Source organism: Girardinichthys multiradiatus, chromosome 23 (genome assembly GCF_021462225.1).
Source record: "Girardinichthys multiradiatus isolate DD_20200921_A chromosome 23, DD_fGirMul_XY1, whole genome shotgun sequence".
NCBI classification, from domain to species: Eukaryota; Metazoa; Chordata; class Actinopteri; order Cyprinodontiformes; family Goodeidae; genus Girardinichthys; species Girardinichthys multiradiatus.
This window is the reverse complement of record NC_061815.1, coordinates 22016663-22042496: the sequence shown is the minus strand read 5'-3', so window position 1 is coordinate 22042496 and position 25834 is coordinate 22016663. Positions and strand designations below refer to the sequence as shown.

General features: G+C 40.4%; 1 protein-coding gene across 1 annotated transcript; it reads right to left on the bottom strand.

Annotated features, from left to right (window-relative positions):
- Positions 1-23883: 23883 nt before the first annotated feature.
- Positions 23884-25408, bottom strand: LOC124860059 (cis-aconitate decarboxylase-like). The gene is made up of 2 exons (XM_047353036.1): positions 25404-25408; positions 23884-25150 (listed from the first exon to the last, which is right to left on the bottom strand). Exons 1-2 carry the CDS (start codon positions 25406-25408, stop codon positions 24226-24228), a joined length of 930 nt encoding a protein of 309 aa, XP_047208992.1. The 3' UTR covers positions 23884-24225.
- Positions 25409-25834: the final 426 nt, after the last annotated feature.

Sequence of the window (25834 nt, the reverse complement as noted above, 5' to 3'; positions counted from 1 at the left end):
GATAATTTCATCCTAAATATCTCTCTGCTCAAACCCTAACCTCGTTTGAATTGTTTTGAGGAAGAGTTCTCCGGGCGACGACAACGTTTGAAGAAAGCTCCGTGAACAAAGGGTTAGCTTCCAGCTAACCTCCGTAGATGTGGATGAAAGATGGCTCGTTCTGTTTGCCAACCAACTGCACATTACCATAACCACGGTGATCCGGGCCGTTGTCCTTCCTTCAGACTCGGCTTGTAGAGACCGCGTCTCTGCAGGGGATTCTCTGGAACACAGTTTGCTTCTGCAGGCTTCAGAGAGAAAGTAAAGCAATGCTTATACCTTAATTTACCCCTTTTATGAATGAATACCGGGTACACAAACAGTGATTCACTCGTACTTAACTTGTGCATATGAACGCGTGATCTTATGACACCCTTGTATGCAGTTTGAAGAGTTTATGTCATTTTGCCAGCAAAGAGACATTAGCATGCTGCCTCCCCTATCCTGGTCCTGCAGAGGAGCAGTGGAAGAGACAGGATGTAGCAACAGCTGTGCTTTTATTTGGACAGTGACGTCACAGGAAGTCCGTAGTTACCCCGTTTCCTGGCTGTGCTGGAAGTAGGTTAATGTAATTTATTTTGAAAGTTCCAGGAAAGTCTGTACTGGTCTTTTATGTTGTAATCATGGCTGTGGTCCCAACATATTCTAGGTTCTTCAGTGTAGCCACCTTTTGCTTTGATTACTGCTCCACACACTCTTGGCATTTTGTTGATGAGCGTCAAGAGGTAGTCACCTGAAATGGTTTTCACTTCACATGTGTGCCCTGTCAGGTTTAATAAGTGGGATTTCAAGCCTTATAAATGGGGTTGGGACCATCAGTTGTGTTGTGCAGGAGGTGGATACCATACACAGCTGGTAGTCCTATTGAATAGACTGTTAGAGTTTGTATTATGGCAAGAAAAAAGAGGCTAAGTAAAGAAAAACAAGTGGCCATCATTACTTTAAGAAATGAAGGTCAGTCAGTCCGAACAATTGGGAAAACTTTGAAAGTGTCCCCAAGTGCAGTCGCAAAAACCATCAAGCGCTACAAAGAAACTGGCTCACATGAGGACCGCCCCAGGAAAGGAAGACCAAAAGTCACCTCTGCTGCGGACGATAAGTTCATCCGAGTCACCAGCAGAAGAGACTTGTTTGGGCTAAAGAACACAAGGAATGGACATTAGACCAGTGGAAATCTGTGTTTTGGTCTGATGAGTCCAGGTTTGAGATCTTTAGTTCCAACCACCGTGTCTTTATGCGGCACAGAAGAGGTGAACGGATGGACTCTACATGCCTGGTTCCCACCGTGAAGCATGGAGGAGGAGGTGTGATGGTGTGGGGGTGCTTTGCTGGTCACACTGTTGGGGATTTATTCAAAATTGAAGGCATACCGAACCAGCTTGGCTACCACAGCATCTTGCAGCGGCATGCTATTCCATCCGGTTTGCGTTTAGTTGGACCATCATTTATTTTTCAACAGGACAATGACCCCAAACACACCTCCAGGCTCTGTAAGGGCTATTTGACAAAGAAGGAGAGTGATGGGGTGCTGCGCCAGATGACCTGGCTTCCACAGTCACCGTACCTGAACCCAATTGAGATGGTTTCGGGTGAGCTGGACCGCAGAGTGAAGGCAACAGGGCCAACACGTGCTAAGCATCTCTGGGAACTCCTTCAAGACTGTTGGAAAACCATTTCAGGTGATTACCTCTTGAAGCTCATCAACAGAATGCCAAGAATGTGCGGAGCAGTAATCAAAGCAAAAGGTGGTGTAGTGGAATTTTCTTATCAAAGTAGGAGAGAAATTAACTAATTAAAAGAGCAAAACCGGGCTTTGTCTTTATAAGTTTTATTCAAAGGCATTCAGCATTTGAAGACCCTGTCACTGAGCTTGGTCAGTGAAGCAGAGCCCCGATCAACATTTACACACAGTATTTAAAGAGTATGTGGGTGTTACCTCAACTTCAAAGAGTCTGTGTTTTATGGCCCTAGACCCTCATAGGGTCAGGGGTAACAAAGTTATCTACGAGCAGACCATCTGCTCTTCCTGAGACATCACCCTAAAGTATGGGTTTTAACCATTGGCTGATACTGATACTGGCTTTTACAGCTTCCTCCTCTAACACAGATGTTCTGAGGAGAGAGGTAACCTAAAGGTCATACACTGTGGAACACCTTAGAGCACTTAATACAAGAATTTCCTTTACAACTCCTTTCTTCTGATTACAAGATAATCGCAACTAAAAGGAAAATTCTTGAAAACCATCACCCCTCTCAGCTAACAGATAATCCAAAGCCATTCTATTTTGCAAACTCATTGTTCTAAGAGCTTGCTGCTCCTTGGTCAGAACAGTGAAACCATCCTCTGTGAAAGCAGTAAGATATTCTAACTCAACTGACAACTCATTAATCTTTAGCAGCACCATAACTAGGAACAAGTGTACCCAAAATCCCTTTCCAACATGGAATCCTAGCTCTCTTTTGCCCTTTGAGCATTGTCTTCCTCTCTAATAATGGGCTGATTGAATTATAAGTTGTGACTGTAGGTAGTAAATGAGCTAGATTACATACCCCAGACCAATTAGCAGGCAGATACAGATATGATCTATTTCCACACATCCAAACCATGTTCTTAGGACACGAGAACCCTGTTTAATGTACCTGCCTGGCCCAACAATTTACTTCCATTTGGTAAGGCTGTAAGATTAAGAGTTAACACAAAGGGATCTGGGACCAAAGATCCTGAAATGTTATAAGCAGCAGTTCTGATAGGACATGACTCAAATTTATGTCTGTTTATTAAAGCACATGAAACAGATATAACAGTTTTGCAACATTCTGTCTTTTCAAGAAAATAAAGTGTGTTTTCCTCCTGTGCGATACAAATAGCTGTACCTATATCTGGATATCTTATTGATTCCTATTACCCCCAAATCTATAAAGAATTCCTGTAATAGCACATATTAAATTAGTCTCACTAGAAAATCTACTAACATTTCTGCTTTGCCTTACAATATAATCCCTCACCAAAGGCAAAATAACCTCCATCAGCTAGTTATGTTGCCTATCTGGAAAGTATTATTGGCGTAATTACTCAGATTAGCCACACATTGTCTTTGCTGTACCTTTCCCCAAATGAACACAAGAGTAATAAAAATACTTGCAATACCAATCATTAGCATCACAACAGACCATCTTCCATATAGCTGCATCGTGACCTTGAAGTGGAATATCCTTTCTTCTGATACTGAAAGCAAACAGTTTTTTTTTCAAAGAAAACCAATCATAAACAAAACTCAAAAATCCTGCTGCCTCTCCTGAGTGGCTTCTGCGCTTCAAGCTGCCCTGTTACCAGTCTGGTACAGGTGGGCGGTGGTAGGAAGCTCCTTCAGCGCTTTGAGTGTCTCGTTGCTGAAAAGCGCTATATAAATGACCTGACCTGACCTGACCTGACCTGACCTGACCTGACCCTTACCTTACCTTACCTTACCTTAACCTTAACCTGCTGGAAGTTAGGCTTCCATAGTTCAACTAAACAACGGTGGAAATGAACACATTTCAAATTTGTAATAGTACCATAATGATAGATATCAAGCAATAAACATGAAAGTTAGATAAAAACATCCAAGATTTCCTCCTCAGAGTCAGTTTCGCTGTCAAAGTGGGAGAAAAGAATTTGGCTGACCCTTGCTGTCCAGGCAAAGGAGCGCCTAGTAGCCACCAAATGTTAAGAAATTAAGGAGAATACGCATCATGGCGCATGTTTGACTGTCTCTCTGTTGCAGACGTTGCCAGTCCATCATCCAGATAAAGGTTATGTGCAAATGTGTAGAGGTCTTCCCTGTATGTTTTCTATGTGTCTCTCACTGTGGTGTGTGTGCAGTGAGGCAAATGACCTTATGATTTCTAACTTTCAGGCAATGCGATGGCCTTAAGTAGATTCGGAAATAACGTTGCACTGCCCAAGGGATTGTGACCTTGTAAGAACAGTGTTCTTCAACCACCTCTTCAATCACTCGCCAGTGATCAGCTTACAGTTCTTTGTCTTGTGGTGGTCCGCTGTCCTCACACCTTTCAGGCCGTGGATGATCCAATTGGAAGATGACTTGTGTCCTGGAAGCCAGATGGAGCTGGAGGAGCTGGAGCTTTCCTGCAGTGTGATGCATGTAACCAGGCAACACGCTCTGCTACCTTGACAGCGGTGTGGGTGACTAGTAGGATCTGATATGGGCCATTCCAGCGCCTGGACTTCCAGTGTTTTCTCCTGGATTCTCTGACCAGAATCCAGTCGCCAGGAATAAAGGACTGTAAGGTGGAAGTGGCTGTTTCTGGTAATGCAGCCTTCACTGTCTGTGAAACTTGAGAAAACACAGTGGACAGGTTTTGACAGTAAAACAACATCCTATCTTCACACAAAGATGTGGAAGAAAATGATCTTGGCAATATCCCCATGCCCAAATTAGGAGACCTGCCACACAGCACTTCAAAAGGACTGAGATTTGCCTGTGTCCTTTGTCTCAATCTCATATAAGTGAGAACAATAGGCAGAGCCTTCACAACACTTGGCTAATTTTAATTTCTAAGTCCCATTCTCACGCTCCATGTCTCCATCACTCTGTGGGTGATATGCACAGTGTGTTTGTAGCCCATATCTTGAATTGTCAGCTAGCTTAATGGTACCAGAGAAACTTCCAATCTAATAAATCACCAATGATTCTGTATGCAAAACTAATTCTTCAAACTAGTTTAAACTATTTCATTAACCTTTTAATAGTAAAACACATAAATCTAAAGGTTATGCTACATCCTTAATTATTATACAAAAAAAACATGTTTTTAAGGCAACAATCACTACAAGCATTTTGATTCTAATGTCTCTTAAACAGTGTTAAAACTCAAGAAGGGAGTTGCTGAGCATTTCCATGAAAGTGAAGGCATGAACAAACCTGGTAGGTGGGCGGAGTCAGGCAGAACTAACCTCTGATGGGCAGCCTATGGGCGGACCCACAGTTTCTTCATTCAAACCCATCTTAGTGAACCTTAAACTGCAAAACTGTTAACATGCACCTGCCTCAGAAACAAGCTGCTTCTTAACTCTCCTGAAAACTCAAAGTTTAATCAATCTGGGATTTAGAAACATTATTCTAAACATAGATTATTGTTTCATGCAACATATATAACAAACATTCAGTCCAACAAACAAAGACAAACATCAAAGACAAACAAATGGCCAAATTTGAAGCTTCAAGATTTAAAAGAAATTTTTAACAATCTCTTTTCAAAATATGTTTTCTCAGCCATATCTTTTAATGCTGTAATTGATCAATTTTGTTATGACTATCTTCAGGGTCCTTTTTAAGATGAGTGCACATAGTCCAAAGAGATTCAATTCAATTCAATTCAAAAATACTTTATTAATCCCAAAGGGAAATTAAATGTTGTTGTAGCTCATTATGAAGATTTCTTCAGAGAGCCGTTGTAGATGCTGATGGTTGTGGGCAGGAAGGATCTCCTGTAGCGCTCCGTCTTACAGCAGATCTGAAGAAGCCTCTGACTGAAGACACTCTGTTGTTGTAGGACAGTCTGATGAAGAGGATGCTCAGGGTTCTCCATAATGTTCTTCATTTTATGAAGAATCTGTCTTTCCACAATGATCTCCAGAAGTTCCAGAGGAGTCTCCCGAACAGAACCAGCCTTCTTTATCAGCTTGTTGAGCTTTTTTAAGTCCCTGGCTCTGATGCTGCTTCCCCAGCAGATGATGGCAGAAGAGATCACCCTTTCCACAACAGACTTATAGAAGATATGCAGCATCTTGCTGCAAACACCAAAGGACCTAAGCTTCCTCAGGAAGTACAGTCTGCTCTGTCCCTTGTGATGGAAATTCTTGCTGTAAGCATTCCACAGTGTATGACCTTTGGGTTACCTCACTCCTGTGAACATCTGTGTTATTGGAGAAAGCTGTAAAAGTCATTATCAGAAGTTTAATGGTTAAGGCCATTTTTCAGGGTGATGCCTTTGGGAGAGTAGATGGTTGTTCCTAGGTAACCTTGTCACCTTTGAACCCGAGAAGGGTCTAGTGTCGTAAAACACAGACTCTTTGCAGTTGAGATAACACTGTCTTGTTCTGGTATAAATACTGTGTGTAAATAGCGTTCGGGGCTCTGTTCAACTGACTTGCTTGGTGACAGAGTCATTCAAACGCTGAATGCCTTTGAATAAAACGTATTAAGACAAAGTCTGGATTTTCTCTTGTTATGAGTCAACTTCTACCCACTTTGATAAGAAAATTCCACAACAATTTTAGCGTCACGAACAGGATCTAACGTGCCAGAGGAGACCGCAGGAGGGGACACGGATGCCTGGCCAGCCTGGAGACGTTGTCCTCAGTCCACCTCCATATTACGGTAGTGGAGTCCGGGTGCCCGCCTGCGGCTTCTGGCTGATTGGATACGAACTAATTGTCTACAAATATATCTGGGTGAGAAGTTGCTCTGTATGATATAATGTATATATTTTTTTTACACATTAACCATCATCTCCTAACTAATTAATTAGGTTCCAGAGTTGCGAGAGGGAGGACATCAGCTGAGTGCCCGGTTACCCTGCAAAGAAATGGCAGGGAGGTTCTCATTGGTAACAATGGGATAAAGCAAAACACAGGGTTTTGCGGGTGGTTTTTAGCAATTTTCTACACCTCATAAAGGAGAAAAGCCAGTCGGCAGACGTGCCGCTGAACAGGTAAAAAAAAAAAATGGTTCCGGAACCTTGAGGCATCAGGGGTGTCTCCTTCTTCATACTCTGATTTATAAAATAATGAAAGGAAAAAGTGGGGATGATTGTGTTAAATGTGCTTTAATTTGGAAGATAAGTTTGGTTTTTCACAGCGTGGAAGTTTGAGTGTAAATAAGTTAAATAGTTTAAATAGTTTCAAGTAAAACAGTTGATGGAAAAATAAAAAATAAAACATAAGAAAAATATTAAAAAGCACAGAGTGCATCAATTAAGGGGTTAAAGAGTTAAAACTTTCCTGAAGGAAGTTTTGTTTGCCTTAAATATTGCGATCAGTCGGAAAAGAAGGTAAAAGTGAAAAGGGACATTAGAGAGTCGAAAAGAAAGTTGTTTTAGAAAGGAGTATACAGGTCCTTCTCAAAAAATTAGCATATTGTGATAAAGTTCATTATTTTCTATAATGTAATGATGAAAATTTAATATTCATATATTTTAGATTCATTGCACACTAACTGAAATATTTCAGGTCTTTTATTCTCTTAATACGGATGATTGTGGCATACAGCTCATGAAAACCCAAAATTCCTATCTCACAAAATTAGCATATTTCATCAGACCAATAAAAGAAAAGTGTTTTTAATACAAAAAACATCAACCTTCAAATAATCATGTACAGTTATGCACTCAATACTTGGTCGGGAATCCTTTTGCAGAAATGACTGCTTCAATGCGGCGTGGCATGGAGGCAATCAGCCTGTGGCACTGCTGAGGTCTTATGGAGGCCCAGGATGCTTCAATAGCGGCCTTTAGCTCATCCAGAGTGTTGGGTCTTGAGTCTCTCAACGTTCTCTTCACAATATCCCACAGATTCTCTATGGGGTTCAGGTCAGGAGAGTTGGCAGGCCAATTGAGCACAGTGATACCATGGTCAGTAAACCATTTATCAGTGGTTTTGGCACTGTGAGCAGGTGCCAGGTTGTGCTGAAAAATGAAATCTTCATCTCCATAAAGCTTTTCAGCAGATGGAAGCATGAAGTGTTCCAAAATCTCCTGATAGCTAGCTGCATTGACCCTGCCCTTGATAAAACACAGTGGACCAACACCAGCAGCTGACACGGCACCCCAGACCATCACTGACTGTGGGTACTTGACACTGGACTTCTGGCATTTTGGCATTTCCTTCTCCCCAGTCTTCCTCCAGACTCTGGCACCTTGATTTCCGAATGACATGCAGAATTTGCTTTCATCCGAAAAAAGTACTTTGGACCACTGAGCAACAGTCCAGTGCTGCTTCTCTGTAGCCCAGGTCTGGGGAATGCGGCACCTGTAGCCCATTTCCTGCACACGCCTGTGCACGGTGGCTCTGGATGTTTCTACTCCCGACTCAGTCCACTGCTTCTGCAGGTTCCCCAAGGTCTGGAATCGGCCCTTCTCCACAATCTTCCTCAGGGTCTGGTCACCTCTTCTTGTTGTGCAGCATTTTCTGCCACACTTTTTCCTTTCCACAGACTTCCTACTGAGGCGCCTTGATACAGCACTCTGGGAACAGCCTATTCGTTCAGAAATTTCTTTCTTTATCTTACCCTCTTGCTTGAGGGTGTCAATAGTGGCCTTCTGGACAGCAGTCAAGTCGGCAGTCTTACCCATGATTGGGGTTTTGAGTGATGAACCAGGCTGGGAGTTTTAAAGGCCTCAGGAATCTTTTGCAGGTGTTTAGAGTTAACTCGTTGATTCAGATGATTAGGTTCATAGCTCGTTTAGAGACCCTTTTAATGATATGCTAATTTTGTGAGATAGGAATTTTGGGTTTTCATGAGCTGTACGCCAAAATCATCCGTATTAAGACAATAAAAGACCTGAAATATTTCAGTTAGTGTGCAATGAATCTAAAATATATGAATGTTAAATTTTCATCGTGACATTATGGAAAATAATGAACTTAATCACAATATGCTAATTTTTTTAGAAGGACCTGTAGTTCATGTTGTGGAAGGAAGTGACAGGCAGGGGGACAACTGACTGACTGACTGATAATATTTATTTGTGCAAAATCTGAACCTATACTAAACTTTTCTTCTGCCTCTCTCACACACAAATACACACATATATGGGATTTGAGTTCAACATCTGCGTTTTTGAGTCTGGATTTTAGAAACCTGCCCTTCTCCATGGCTACTCCGCCAGAGACGCTTCTCCAGCACAGCCTGAAAGAGAGAGATCTGCCTTCCTGCATGTTGAAAATCACAGTGTGACTTTCTACAAGAAAAAAAAAAAAAAACTCAGAAGAAGTCTGGACCCACTGAGATGGACAACGATCCATGCTGTTTGCAAGAGCCAGAAGAGCGATACACTGGATTTAAATTGAAAGCATCTTATGCGGGCAGAAGAGAAACCGGAGCAAAGTTTCTTCTTTCTCCCTCCTGAAGAAGTTAAAGTGGACAAAGAATGATTGAATGTCTCACCAACAGACCTGGGAAGGGCCTGGTTGTTTTTTGGACTGATAGAGGACTGTGTGCCATGACAGTCTGACTCTGGAGCGATTTAGAAACTGATGGGGGTAACGTACAAACACACACACATTTGCATAAATCTTTTCCTATTTTCTGCAATGAAGAACGCTTATTAACCGCTGCTCATGTGACGCTTGCTTGACGTGGACAGATATAGCGGGTTAAAATATTATTTTAGGGTTATAACTTAACTCATTTGATACTTTCCGGTTAATTCTTTTAGAGAAACAAGTTCTCTTTTGTCGTGGAATATTCAGGGTCAATTATTCTAGTTATTAAAAGTTATGAAAATGCAGAGGAAGTTACAACATTTCCAAAACTCAGCAGTAACCATGTGTTTCTATGTTATTCTCAGGACAGATCTCATGAAGGAGCATTTTTAAAACCCAGCGCATGCGTAAAACCTGATGGACTTCTCCTTCAGGTATTATTTTCTGTTGTCAGAGTTTGTATTCCATAAATCTAATGGGTAGAGACCTCATTAAAACAGGCTTAGTTCTACTGCAGATGGTCTTCAGACAGTCTCTGACACAGTATTTATAGTTTGGTGCAGTTTTTGTCCACGAGTGCTAACTGACACTTATGGAAAGTACAAATTCATTGTTTTTCACAGCAGCTGCTGGGAAGAGGTTATATTAGGTTTTTTCTTCCCTCTTCTGATTCATGCAGCGTGTTGATTTACACTGTACCTTATATCAGGTCCTGACAAAAACTATGAAAGGCTTGGTTCTGCAGTTTCCTTTTTTCTCCCTTTGGAGAAGGAAAGGAAACCTAATCAGTTCTGTGCTGCAGAGAAATATTAAAACACTTGTTGTTTTCTAAGATATCACCAGCTAAAAACTTTTAAAACTTTTGAGAGTGATTGGTTTTGTTAAACACATTTCCCTTGGTAAAACCAACCTTTAAAATGAGAATGGAAAATTGGGTTATTTAGAAAGAATCTGATTGGACAGTGGTACCACACAAAAATTTAACTAATCTCATGTTTCCTAAAAGACTCTGCATGAAAAGGCCTTCAGAACTGTGGAGTTATTTTCCACCACAGTAACAAGTTTTTTTAAGCATGCTTTTTCTTTATTTTAAAACAGATCTGGTTTTTGTTTTGTTTTTGGCTTTTTAGCATAATGTTTGTCTGAAGCTTCTTATGAACTGGGTTAGGAGCAAATATGATCTGAGGTAAATTAGGAGCTGTGAACTAATAATTTTAAATCTGATTATTGTCCAAGCAGAAACAATATATTTAGCTAATCCTTCAATCTCTGCAGAAAGGTAACACCATTGTTCAATGCAGTAGTACTCAACTTGTGGTTCCTGGACTCCTGAAGCCCGTAAGCCATAGATTTTGGGTCCATAAAATTATAATATTTAATTAAAGGTAGACCGATTACCTATTAAAATAGATCTAAGCCAATGATGGGTTCCAGTCATTTGGTGGCTTTGAAATGCAATAATACTCAAAATTTCTACTCTGGGGAACACAGATTGGGGTTGAAGAGTTTAGTTTTGGAACCAAGGTTAGGATTTTTATAACAGAATCAAGACAAGTAAAATCCTTCATTTTAGGAAAAGAAAAGAAATAAAGGCCCTCTTAACAGTAAGAGGATGGTCGGCTTAAACTCAAGTCTCCTTGTTTGATTTCTTAGGGTTTAAAGATTAAAGGAATACATAGGAGTACAAAGGTACACAAGGTGATTTCAGATTACTAAGAGATAAAATATTGGAACATTTATCAGCATTTGGATTGTAAAAGAGGGGTTCTAGTAATACGTTTTCCCCAACTCTCAAAATTTAAATAGCCAAATTAAAGAAAATGATGTTTGTTCTTTTTTAAACACTATGTGGGAGAAAGTCCAGTTTGGAGACAAGCTTCTTATCTTAATTTCTGATTAAGTCAAACACTGCAGTTTTGTTTTGTTTGGGTATACCATAAAAATGTCAATGCTGACTTTTCTAATTTCCCCTCGGGGATCAATAAAGTATCTTTGAATTTGAATTGAATTGAATTAAAATACTTCTTTGCATTTAACCTGAAATTCTGCAATACAGCTGCGATCAAATTGAGCCAAACAAAAAGAGAATTATAACAATAACTCTCAGGATTGTAGTTATTATTATTACAGAGTTACAGTACAAAGAATTAGCAAAAGGTTTCAGCATCAGTAAATTTGGATTCATATAAGAGAAAACTGTTGCTGTGCTTCTAAATACTTTGAGAGTTTTTGGACTATGTGCACTCATTTTTTTTTTAAAAAAAGGATCCTGACAATTGTCATAACAAAATTGATCAATTATAGCATTAAAAGATATGACTGAGAAAACATATTCTGAAAAGAGATTGTTAAATATTTCTTTGAATTCTTGAAGCTTCAAATTTGGCCATTTGTCTGTCTTTGATGTTTTGTCTTTGTTTTGTTGGAATGAATGTTTGTTATATATGTTGCATGAAACAATAATCCATGTTTAGAATAATGTTTCTAAATCCCAGATTGATTAAAACTTTGAGTTTTCAGGAGAGTTAAGAAGCAGCTTGTTTCTGAGGTAGGTGCATGTTAACAGTTTTGCAGTTTAAGTTACACTAATATGGGATGGGATGAAGAAACTGTGGTTCCGCCCATAGGCTGTCAATCAGAGGTAAGTTCTGCCTGACTCCGCCCACCTACCAGGTTGGTTCATGCCTTTGTTGTCATGGTAACGCTCAGCACCTCCCTTCCTGAGTTTTAACATTGTTTAAGAGACAATAGAGTCAAAATGCTTGTAGTGATTGTTGCCTTAAAAACATGTTTTTTTTTTTGTATAATGACTAAGGATGTAGCATGACTTTTAGATTTATGTGTTTTATTACTAAAAGGTTAATGAAGTAGTTTAAACTAGTTTGAAGAATTAGTTTTGCATGCAGAATCATTGGTGATTAATTAGATTGAAAGTTTCCCTGGTACCATTAAGCTAGCTGACAATTCAAGATATGCCAAAAGTAAGGAATATATTTTTGATAAAGAATCTGAGTCATGACTTTATACTTGGTGGGAATTATTTATTAGATTCGAATTTGTAGGGTTTATGCATCTGAATTACATTAGATGTCCATTAATCTAATACTCATCTTCATACAAGACAAATCAGGATGATATGTGACTAATTTCTAAGTGAGACATTGATGAACTGAATGACTAAAGTTTGTGTTTAGTTGTTAATGGAACTGAATTGCAGTTAAAAACATCTGGATTTTCTTTATGTTGCTTTCGTTAAATTCATAGTGACACATAGTTATGTCAGAATTCATTTCTTTGGTTCTAGGTTATGTGATCTTGGTTACTAAAACATTTTTGTACAAACGTTTTGCTGGATTGTCGCATGGGTTGGACCCTGCGCCAGAAGAGGGGAATGTCAGAATAAAGTAACATGGGGTTCCAAACGTTGTAGCACTCATGGGAAAAAGGGTAGCTCAGACCTCCAGTGGGGACTTAGTGACAATACGAGAGAGACGTTGTACTTTGTTTATATAAATGGTGTATAGCTCCCTAAGACCACATTCTGAAAACCTCTCTGAAATTATGGTGTTGATTCTTTTGTGAAATTTTATATCTCCACAGATTAGACCATTTTTGAAATTCTTTTTGGGTTTTCTGAAACTATGAAATATTGACCTGTAATCAGACCTTCCACAAACATCAGGTCATATTTTTGATATTCAGAATATTTAACTGATGGTCACTGCTAGTATATCAGGTGAAGTCAGAAGATCAATTCTTTGGATTTTGTTGGATGTTTTGATGAAGTTCATGTAGTTAAGCACTTATGTTTGAGAATGGGACTTTGAATTGAAAGTTAGCCAAGTGTTGTGAAGGCTCTACCAATTGTTCTCACTTATATGAGATTGAGACAAAGGACACAGGCAAATCTCAGTCCTTTTGAAGTGCTGTGTGGCAGGTCTCCTAATTTGGACATGGGGATATTGCCAAGAAAATTTTCTTCCACATCTTTGTGTGAAGGTAGGATGTTGTTTTACTGTCAAAACCTGTCCACTGTGTTTTCTCAAGTTTCACAGATGGTGACGGCTGCAATACCAGAAACAGCCACTTCCACCCTCCAGTCCTTTATTCCTGGCGACTGGATTCTGGTCAGAGAATTTAGGAGAAAACACTGGAAGTCCAGGCGCTGGAATGGCCCATATCAGATCCTACTAGACACCCAGGAAATCTGCAGGAAAGCTCCAGCTCCTCCAGCTTCATCTGGCTTCCAGGACACAAGTCATCTTCTAACTGGATCATCAACGGCTTGAAAGGTGTGAGGACAGCGGACCACCACAAGACAAAGAACTGTAAGCTGATCACTGGCGAGTGATTGAAGAGGTGGTTGAAGAACACCGTTCTTACAAGGGCACAATAATCCCTTGGGCAGTGCAACGTTATTTCAGAATCTACTTAAGGCCATCGCATTGCCTGAAAGTTAGAAATCATAAGGTCATTTGCCTCACTGCACACACCACAGTGAGAGATTCTTTCCTCCCACTTTGACAGCGAGACTGACTGAGGAGGATATCTCGGATGCTTTTATCTAACTTTTATGTTTATTGCTTGATATTTATCATTATGGTATTATTACAAATTTGAATGTGTTCATTTCCACCGTTGTTTAGTTGGACTATGGAAGCCTAACTTCCAGAAGGTTAGAGTTCCTGTTTCTAAATATATTTCTAGAGGAGCTTCCTACGACCGCCCACCTGTACCAGACTGGTAACAGGGCAGCTTGAAGCGCAGAAGCCACTCAGGAGAGACAGCAGGATTTTTTGTTTTTTTGTTTTTTAAGTTGTGTTTATAATTTGTTTTCTTTGGGAAAAACTGTTTGCTTTCAGTACCAGAAGAAAGGACATTCCACTTCAAGGTCACGATGCAGTTATATGGAAGATGGTTTGTTCTGATGCTAATGATTGGTATTGCAAGTATTTTTATAACTCTTGTGTTCATTTGGGAAAAGGTACAGCAAAGACAATGTAAGGCTAATTTGAGGAATTGTGTTAATAATACTCATCAGCTGATTCGAAGAGAGATTCATCACTTTTCTGACTACTATGATCATGCTGATAATGTCTGGTGGCAACTAATGCATCAAACCGTGAGGAAGATAAGAAATGATAGTTGCTATGTTTGTTGTTTGATTCCACATGCTATTAATGATCAACCATTTTTGGTACCAGTTCCTATTGATACTGCTTATACTCTAGCTACTTTCTTTCCAGATAACCGGTTGGTGGAGGTCATTTTTCCTTGGGTGAGGAATTATACTGTAAGAAAAAGCAGAAATGTTAGTAAATTTTCTAGTGAGACTAATTTAATGTGTGCGTCTACAGGAACTCTTTATAGAATTCGGGGTATTAGAAATCCGATTAAAGATCCAGATATTTGTATTACACAGGAGGACAGTACACCTTATTTCCTTGGGAAGACAGTAGGTTGCGAAGCTATTATATCTGTTTTATGTGCTTTAATCAACAGACATAAATTTGAGTCATGTCCTATCAGAACTGATCCTTATACTATTTCTGAATCGTTGGCTTCAGATCCCTTTGTGTTAACTTTTAATCTTACAGCCTTACCGGATGGAAGTTAGTTGTATGGCCAGGCAGGTAAATTAACCAGGGTTTTGTTCCTTTTCCTTTATGAGATGGGTACTCATGTCCTCAGAACATGGGTTGGATGTGTGGAAATAGATTATATCTGTATCTGCCTGCTACTTGGTCTGGAGTATGTTATTTGCAAACTAGAATGGCTTTGGATTGTCTGTTAGCTGAGAGGGGTGATGGTTTTGAAGAATTTTCCTTTAGTTGTGATTATCTTGTAATCAGAAGAAGGGAGTGTGATGGAAATTCTTGCAGTAAGCATTCCACAGTGTATGACCTTTGGGTTTCCTCACTCCTGTGAACATCTGTGTTATTGGAGAAAGCTGTAAAAGTCATTATCAGAAGTTTAATGGTTAAGGCCATTTTTCAGGGTGATGCCTTTGGGAGAGTAGATGGTTGTTCCTTGGTAACCTTGTCACCTTTGAACCCGAGAAGAGTCTAGGGTGGTAAAACACAGACTCTTTGCAGTTGAGATAACACTGTCTTGTTCTGGTATAAATACTGTGTGTAAATAGCGTTCGGGGCTCTGTTCAACTGACTTGCTTGGTGACAGAGTCATTCAAACGCTGAATGCCTTTGAATAAAACTTATTAAGACAAAGTCCGGATTTTCTCTTGTTATGAGTCAACTTCTACCCACTTTGATAAGAAAATTTCACAACACCCTTCTTGTAGACGGCTTCACAGTTGCATCTCCATTCTAGTCTGTTGTCCAGGTGAACACCGAGGTATTTATACTCCTCCACCACCTCCACTTCTTCTCCCATGATAGAAATAGTTTTTGACTTATTCCTGTTTCTCTTAAAATCTACAATCATCTCCTTTATTTCAGTCACGTTCAAAATGAGATGATTGTTTCCACACCATGCCACAAAGCGGTCCACTACCTTCCTGTACTCATCTTCTTGTCCATCTCTGATCCATCCCACGACTGCAGAATCATCCGAGTATTTCTGCAGATGACAGGAGTCTGTCTTATACTGGAAGTCTGAGATGTACAGAGTCAAGAGGAATGGTGAGAGTACAGTCCCCTGTGGTTCTCCTCAATAGATCTCAAACTATTTAGAAGCACAGCAACAGTTTTCTCTTAAATGAATCCAAATTTACTGATGCTGAAACCCTTTGGCAATTCTTTGTACTCTAACTCTGTAATGACAATAACTACAATCCTGAGAGTTATTGTTATAATTCTCTTTTTTGTTTGGCTCAATTTGATCGCAGCTGCATTCCAGAATTTCTCTGCTCAGGTTAAATGCAAAGAAATATTTTAAGCCGGCATTGACATTTTTATGGTATACCCAAACAAAACAAAAACTGCAGTGTTTGACTTAATCAGAAATCAAGATAAGAAGCTTGACTCCAAATTGGACTTTTTTCCACATAGTGTTTCAAAGGGAGGACACACATAATTTTCCTTAATTTGGCTATTTAAATTTTGAGAGTTGGGGAGAAACTTATTACTAGAACCCCTTTTTAATAATCCAAATGCTGATAAATGTTCCAATATTTTATGATTTAGTAATCTGAAATTACCCTGTGTACCTTTCTACTCCTATGTATTCCTTTAATCTTTAAACCCTAAGAAATCAAACAAGGAGACTGGAGTTTGAGCCGACCATCCTCTTTAGTGTTGGGAGGACCTTTATTTATTTTCTTTTCCTAAAATGAAGGATTTTACTTATCTTTATTCCGTTATAAAAATCCTAACCTTGGTTCCAAAACAAAACTCTTCAACCCCAATCTGTGTCTCCCAGAGTAGAAATTTTGAGTATTATTGGATTTCAAAGCCACCAAATTACTGGAACTCATCATTGGCTTAGATGTGTTTTTAATAGGTAATCGGTCTACCTTTAGTTAAGTATTATAATTTTATGGATCCAAAATCTATGGCTTACGGGCTTCAGGAGTCCAGGAACCACAAGTGGAGTACTATTGCATTGAACAATGATGCTAGCTTTCTGCAGAGATTGAAGGATTGGCTAAATATATTGTTTCTGCTTGGACAATAATCAGATTTAAAAATCACTAGTTCACAGCTCCTAATTTACCTCAGATCATATTTGCTCCTAACCCAGTTCATAAGAAGCTTCAGACAAACATTATGCTAAAAAGCCAAAGACAAAACAAAAATACAGATCTGTTTTAAAATAAAGAAAAAGCATGCTTAAAAAATTTGGTACTGTGGTGGAAAATAACTGCACGGTTCTGAAGGCCTTTTCTATGCAGAGTCTTTTAGGGAACATGAGATTAGTTTAAGTATGTGTGGTACCACTGTCCAATCAGATTCTTTCTTACCTTCATAAATAACACAATTTTTTCCATTCTCATTTTAAAGGTTTGTTTTGCCAAGGAAAATGTGTTTAACAAAACCAATTACTCTCAAAAGTTTAAAATGTTTTAGCCGGTGATATCTCGGAAAACAAGTGTTTTAATATTCCTATGCAGCACAGAACTGATTAGGTTTCCTGTCCTTCCCCAAAGGGAAAGAAACTGCAGAATCAAACCTTTCATAGTTTTTGTCAGGATCTGATATAAGGTACAGTGTAAATCAACACGCTGCATGAATCAGAAGAGGGAAGAAAAAACCTAATATAACCTCTTCCCAGCAGCTGCTGTGAAAACAATGAATTTGTACCTCCACAAGCGTCAGTTAGCACTTGCAGACAAAAACTGCACCAAACTGTAAATACTGTGTCAGAGACTGTATGAAGACCATCTGCAGTAGAACTAAGCCTGTTTTAATGAGGTCTCTATTCATTAGATTTATGGGATACAAACTCTGACAACAGAAAACAATGCCTCAAGGAGAAGTCCATCAGGTCTTACACATGCAATGGGTTTTGAAAATGCTCCGTCATGAGATCTGTCCTGAGAATAACATAGAAACACATGGTTACTGCTGAGTTTTGGAGATGTTGTAACTTCCTCTGCATTTTCATAACTTTTAATAACCAGAATAATTGACCCTGAATATTCCACGACGAAAGAGAACTTGTTTCTCTTAAAGAATTAACTGGAAAGTATCAAAGGAGCTAAGTTATCACCCTTTTGAAAATACTTTTCTAACCCTAAAATAATATTTTAACCCGCTATATCTGTCAACGTCAAGCAAGTTTCTTAATCGCTCCAGAGTCAGACTGTCATAGCACACAGTCCTCAATCAGTCCAAAAAAAAACCAGGCCCTTCCCAGGTGTGTTGGTGGGACATTCACTCCTTCCTTGTCCTCTTTAACTTCTCCAGGAGGGAGAAAGACCATTGCTCCGACCTATTTCTCTTCTGCCCGCATAAAATGTGCTTTCAATATAAATCCAGTGTATCGCTCTTCTGGCTCTGCAGCAGCATGGATTGTTGTCCATCTCAGTGGGTTTGGGCCAGACTTCTTCTGAGTTTCGTTCTGGTGGAAACTCACACTGTGATTTTCAGCAAGCAGGCAGACAGGCAGGCAGACCCTCTCTCTTTCAGGCCATGCTGAAGAAGCGTCTCTGGTGGAGTAGCCATGGGAAGGGCAGGTTTCTAAAGTCCAGACTCAAAAACGCAGATGTTGAACTCAAATCCCATATATGTGTGTGTGTGTGTGTGTGTGTGTGTGTGTGTTTGTGTGTGTGTGTGTGTGTGAGAGGCAGATGAGAAGTTTAGTATAGGTTCAGATTTTGCACACAGAAATATTATCAGTCAGTCAGTCAGTTGTCCACCTACCTGTCACTTCCTTCCACAACATGTACTATACTCCTTTCTAAAACAACTTTCTTTTTGCTAATGTACCTTTTCACTTTTACCTTCTTTTCCGACTGATCGCAATATTTAAGACAAACGAAACCTGCAGGAAATTTTTACTCTTTTACCCCTTAAGTGATGCACTCTGTGCTTTTTAATCTATTTCTTATGTTTTTTATTTTTCCCATCTCCATCCATCAAGTGTTTTACTTTAAACTATTTAAAATTATTATTTTTTTTTTACTATTTAACTTATTTACACTCAAACTTCCACGCTGTGGAAAACCAAACTTATCTTCCAAATTAAAGCACATTTAACACAATCATCCCCACCTTTTCCTTTCATTATTTTATAAATTATAGTATGAAGAAGGAGACACCCCTGATGCCTCAAGGTTCCGGAACCATTTTTTTCCCTTTTTACCCGTTCAGCGGCACGTCTGCCGTCTGGCTTTTCTCCTTTATGAGGTGTAGAAAATTGAAAAAACCACCCGCAAAACCCTGTGTTTTGCTTTATCTTATTGTTACCAATAAGAACCTCCCTGTATTCCTTGACAGGGGGACTTGGCCCTCAGCTGATGTCCTCCCTCTCTCAACTCCGGAACCTAATTAATTAGTTAGGAGATGATGGTTAATGTGTAATAAAAAATAATATACATTATATCATACAGAGCAACTTCTCACCCAGATATATTTGTAGACAAATAGTTCGGATCCAATCAGCCAGAAGCCGCAGGCGGGCACCAGAACTCCCCTCCGTAAAATGGAGGTGGACTGAGGACAACTTAGTCTCCAGGCTGCAAATTTCACATGAGTTTATCCAATGCACTGCCATTGGTTTTAAATAAGGATGCCACCAGTGTTCGAGATTTTTTATCATTTGTGTGGTCCCTACATGCCCCATGCCATGGGCTTCTTCCAGGGCTGCTGTAGTGAGTCCTGGTGGCAGGATTGGACGTCCGTCTGGACTCCTCCAAAGTCCATTTTGGTCCTCACTGCCTCCTCTCGCCTTCCAAACTGGCCTTTCTTCTGGTAAGGCCCCCTTTTGTAGTTTCACTACTTCCTCCAGAGTGGGTTCCGGTGTCCACCCTACCTCTGAACACAACATGTTTCTGGGTTGGTAACCAACGCACTGTTTTGCCACCTGGTTGGCCGCCTGGTTCCCCTGTGCTATTCTGGTGTTACTACTGTCGTGTCCTTTGCAATTATTAACCACCACCTCCTGTGGTAGTAACAATGCTTCAGCCAACCTTCTCTTTTCCTGTTAATGCTTGATGGGTTTCTATCTTGCTGTTCTAAATCCTGTTCTCAACCATTGCTTTAGTTCAACATGCACTGTACTTGTGGCATATGCTGAGTCTGTGTAAATGTTTACTTTCTGTCCTTCTCCTAATTCTAGGGCAGCTTTCACTGCCAAAACTTCTGCTCTCTGTGCTGATTGTGTGTCTGTCAGTCTTTCCGCTTTCACTGTCACAAAGTCTGACCCTGAGTCCTCCACAACTGCATACGCTGCTTTCAGTCCTTCTGTGTCATGTCTGAAACAGCAACCATCTGTATACAGGTTTCTTGCCTCTGTTAAGGATGTGCTTTGTAGGTCTGGTCTGATTTTTTCATTAAACTCAACTTTTTCTGCACAGACATGTGGTTCTCCTGATGTCATTCTGTCTGCCATGTTTATGCCTTCATGTGTGTATGTAATGTTAGGACCTTCCAGCACCCTGCTCAATCTCTGTTGTCTCAGTGGTGATAGTGTGAATGTCTTTGAGTTCACAAAAGCCACTACTCCATGTGATGTGAGAATGTGGAGGGAGTGTCCCATAACTACATGGGCTGTTTTCTGGATTATTTTAGCCATCCCTGCTGCATGTCTGGTGCATTCGTGATGTCTTTGTTCCATGTTGTCAAGTATAACACTTATGTACATAAGCACTGTTCTTATTCCCCCCCCTTTTTTCTGAAACAGCACGCCATTGGCTGTGTGTGCTGTTACAGAAACATCAAAATAGAATGGAAGTGTGTAGTCAGGTTGTGCCAAGTGTGCAGCTTGGGATAAGCTTATTTTGAGAGTGATAAAAGCTTCTTCAGCTTCTGTGGTCCATTCCAAGGGGGCAGTGAGATTTCTCATGCCCTGTTTTTTCACTAAGTCTCTAAGGGGAGCTGTGAGATCAGTGTAGCCAGGGACAAATGATCTGCTGTAACCTGTAAAGCCCGGAAATGACAACATGTCTTTCACAAAGAGTGGTTTGGGATGAGAAAGTACTGCAGATTGGTGTGCAGGTGACTTTCTAGTTCCTAGCTGGGAGACCACACGGCCCTGGAAGTCCACCTGTCTTCTGCAGATTTGAAGCTTACTGACTTTATAGCCTGTCTTGGCTAAATGTGAAAGAACAGCAGTGGCCTCCAAACATTCAGTTACAGTAGGTGTGGCCAAAAGAATGTCATCAACATACTGGATGAGTGTAGTATGCGGTGGAAGTGGGCAGTCCTGTAAGGAGTCTTTAAGAACTTGATTTACGATTCCTGGGGAGAGAGCAAAACCCTGTGGCAAACGAGTGTATCGGTACCTATGTGATCCATAGGTGAAAGCAAAAATATCCCTGCATTCTTCAGCTAAAGGCAGGCAAAAGAAAGCATTGGCCAGGTCAATGCATGTAAACCATGCATGTTCAGGAGTAAGATTAGTGAGAGCGACATAAGGATTTGGAACAGGGACAGTAGGTGTGGACAGTGCTGCATTAACGGCCCTCAAATCGTGTGCCATTCTCCATTTCCCTTTTTTCTCAACTGGTAAAATAGGTCTATTCCACGGGGAGGAGTCAGCCGACTCTAATACACCGGCATTCCACAGACCCTCAATTGTGTCCTTAATGCCCAGTTCAGCAGCAGGTTTATGAGGATATTGGGACCTCCAGATTGGTTGATCAGAAGTAAGCTGAAAAGTAATGGGAGTACAGTGTATGAGGCCCACGTCCGTGGGACCTTCTGCCCAAAGTGTAGAGGGCATGCTTTGTACAATTGCAGCTGCCAGTGGGTGATCTGATTTTTCTCTACCATGATGTCTGTCTAACTGTACATGTTCCAGGGTGCCTACATCTGTGGAATGATTAAGAATGCGATAAGTGTTCCCTGAAGGTGAATAGGAGAGGTTAGGAGTGGAAGAGAAATGCCAATCCTGTAGGGAGAGGGAGCGTTTTAACACCCCCCCTAACTCACGTGCTTCATGTCCTGGATGGAGGGCTAAAGAAACATGCGGAATGCTATCAGACCACATTTTAAACCAAACATCCTGTTCTTTGGTCAACCTGACAGAGGCGACAATGCCTTCTGGAGCTACATAAATATCAGTGGTGACAATGTCCCATGTCTCACCTTCCAGCTCATCAGCAAAGCTTTCCTGGTAACATTCACAGTTATTTCTGTCATAAAACAGGGTGACATGTGGGGGGTCAGGAGGAGAAATGTAGGGTGCCAGGGTGGAGATCCAGAATTTCCACCGAAGGAAGGAAGAGAGAACACCTCTGCATGCTGTGGTTTCTGGGTGTAGCAAGACCCAGTAAATGTCAGCCATAGGATCAGACAAGGGCTGGATTAAATACTGTCCATGTGAAAAGTGTGTGTTGCTGCCACATGAAAGTTGGGTGCCATTAGGAAGATGCACCCATTCAGTGTGGTTCAGGCGGACTGTCTGAACCACACAGAATGGTTGCGCCCATTTTGATCAACATGTCTCTGTCCAGTAAATTTACTGGTGTGTCTGCGGACACTAAGTAACCGTGGTTCAAAGTTTGCCCTCCTATTTCAGTTCTTAGGGGCTTGGTGTAAGGTAGGACCTGTTTAGCCCCAGAAAATCCCATGACAGTGGTAGTCCGTGTGGAGAGAGTGTTGGGAGGGGCTTGTTTGATGGTTGAGCATGTAGCCCCAGTGTCCACTAGAAAAGGAAGACTTTGTCCATACACCGTCACGGACAGTAAGGGGTCCTCAGTCCCTCTGTCCGGGGGGTTCTGTGGGGACCCTCAGTGGTGGTCTGGCCAGAGACCGGGCTCATCCCAGGCTGGCAATTGGAGTGAAGGCTGCTGCTGTTGGCCTCCACGTGGTGGACCACCTCTTCCCCTTTGTGGGCGTCTCGCAAGCCCTCCCCTAGGTCCATGCCATCCATATTCCACATGTGGACTGCATTTGTAGGGACAATCCCTTGCACCAATGACCAGGCTCTTCGCAGTAAAAGCACACATCAGCATTCCCCCACGTCCCTGAATTAATGAATGCTTGTTGTCTTACACCAGCCTTCCTTTTAATATTTGTTTGTGAACATTACTTGTTACCATATAACCAACACACTTCAGAGTCCTAAACACTAAATTAAACCCCTGAGTCTAGTTTAATAGTAAAAACGTATTTTAAGAGGATTTAAAAATTATTTAGCATCATGAATTTCCACTAGTTTCAGCACAGCATCTTACATTTTTACAATGTTCTATTCAGTAATTAAACAGCAGGTATGAAAAATGTTTTGCTTTGAATATTTGTTGTTATTGTGAAATTTCACTTTCCGATTGGCAGCAGTACTTTTCCATTGTAAAGCTTAGTACAAATCCTCCACCTCATGGTGCAGTTCACCACCTTATTGAGATTTGTTTTTCAGGCAATTAATATTATTCTTAGATTATCAGACAACTTGTCAAAAGTAGGAAAAAAACTGTTTCAGTGGCTAAACTTAAAGCTTGCGTATATGGTAAGATCTTGGGTGAGTGCAATGGGACAATTTAAATCTGGTTCATGGTGTTAGAAAATGTAATTTATTAAAAACTGCAAAAGAAGAATACAGAGAAAACTTATTTCTACTGTACTACAAAGTGATCAGTCTCAAGGATCTTTTAAAAAAGGTTGTAAAATAAAAAGTACTTGTTAGATCTTAATAGATTTATAAAGTATTACTACTGTAACAAAGAATTATGACAACAGTTTTATGAATACAACTCTATGGTTTATTGATGAACTTTTGTGTACATTTATTTGATGTTCATTTTTTATACAATAGATAATGTTCCTTTGTAATATTTTCACACATATTTTTATACAGCCGTATAATGTAAAAAAACACATATAATTGGCATAGTTTGACTTTTAAGCATGTTTTAAAACCATGTCCACATTCTACAAAAGTGCAACATGTAAAACTTAGTTTACTCTTTCAGTAAAGAAATATTTTTTTGTTATGTTTGTACATTTTGCTGTTAAGCACACACTGACAAGCACGTCAGTTTTACATTATGATGTTGAACAAGCTCAGTTTAACAGAAAATCCTATTCACAAATAGTTTTTTAAATGTAATAAACTTCAAGCCAAAATTCCTCATCTGAACTAAGAATTTTACATTTGATGGATTTCACATTATTTACACATCAGCTTATAAGAACTGCTGAACAAAAGCCCTTTATATTAAGATGACCCTAAAACAAAATAATTTGAGCAACAGAATAAATACATTTTAAAGCAGCATGATGATGATAAAATATTTACAGATGTGTGTTTATTGGTAACAGCTAAACTCAAAAGAAACTGCCATAAGACAATAAAAATTTTTTTCCAGAGGCCCTTTATCCATATTATATATTTAAATTAGATACAACGTACATTTATTGTAGCTGTGAGAGCAGGTCCTTGCAGTCTCCAAGTCTGTCCAGTTTGTCCACCACCTCAACCAGCCGCTCAACCTTCTCTGATGGAAGCACCACTTCTGCGTTGCTCCTGAACTTCTTCCTCAGGCTCTCGATGGTCAGTGGGTTGCGCCAGTGACCATAGAAGGTATCGCAGCGTCCTCTCAGGATGTCTCCTCCTACAAGTGTGACCTGGACCTCTCCGTACATCAGGTTGAAGTTAGCAGGGTTGTCATGGGGATGCTCTAGCCGAACTCTGCTCAGCAGAGCATGCAGCTCAGGGCGGCTCATGGCAGCTGGGGTGAAGGACTGCACGGTCACCTCACCATCCAGGAGAGCGCTGCAGGCGTTAAAGTGGAAGGAATGACGAGCCTCATGCTCTGACTCAGGAAAATGCCTGTTGATGTATTTAGATAGGGGGACTCTGAGCAAGATGTCCTGGACTTGATCTGTGAAGACCTTTCCAGGACCAACTCCCACAAGAAGCTTGTGGACAGAAGCTGCAGTATCTGCCACCCAGTGCATCCCCAGATGGGCAGGGAAGCGCTTGAAGCCCATGTCCTGCTCCTCTAACAGGAATGCATGGCCATCATGGGGTGAATCTAAAGGCTGTGGCACATAATCTTCATAAAAAGCATTAAAGCCGGCCACTCCTGCAACAGCATCCAAGACCAGATGACTGGCCTCTAGGCCTCTGGAGGCCAGAAGGGCGGCTTCAAGCCCCAGACGTGAGGCGTTGCCGATGTGAAGGGGCTTGCATTGAGTGGCAGCGTTAGCCATCGGAGCTCCAGCCAGGGAAGCAGCTATAGCCAAGGCATGACTGCACTGAGAGGGATCCAGAGACAAGATGCGAACAGAGGCTGCTGCACTTCCCATAGGACCAACCACAGTGGGAGGATGAAACCTGACAAAAAACAGAGATAGTTTAGTAAACAACCATTCATGCTGGTGACTAAATAGATATTTTAAATCCAATGTGTTGCGAGCATGATTTTAACAGAACCACCAGATCTCCAGCTAAGGTGTTTGAAGGTGTTTTGTTTGTTTCTCTGTAAAACAAGCAGGGGAGTCAGGTCACTTGGATCTGCAAAACACACACCCTCTTTCCTACACTTGGCTGGTTGTGCAAATGCTACAGAGCCTCTGCTAAAATTAACCTCATTACGCTCCATTCATCTACATCTACAACATCTACATTACCGGTCAAAACTTTTAGATATACTTTCTCACTCAATGGGTCTCTTTATTTTCATGACCATTTACATTATAGATTCTCACCAAAGGCAACTAAACTATGAATATGCACACATGAAATTATTTAGTAAACAAAAAGTGTTAAATAACTCTACAAATGTGTATATTTTCGATTCTTCAAAATAGTCACCCTTTGCTTTGATTACTGCTTTGCTATCTTAGCATTCTGTCCATTAGCTTCTTGAGGTGGTCACCTGAAATGGGTTTTCAATGAGTTGTGAAAAAACTTGCCAGAGGTTTATGGAGAGACGACCAAAGGTTAATATTTCAGTCATCACAGCAAAGGCCGGCTAAAGGAATCTAAAAATAAAAAAACCTATTTAAAGTTAATTTA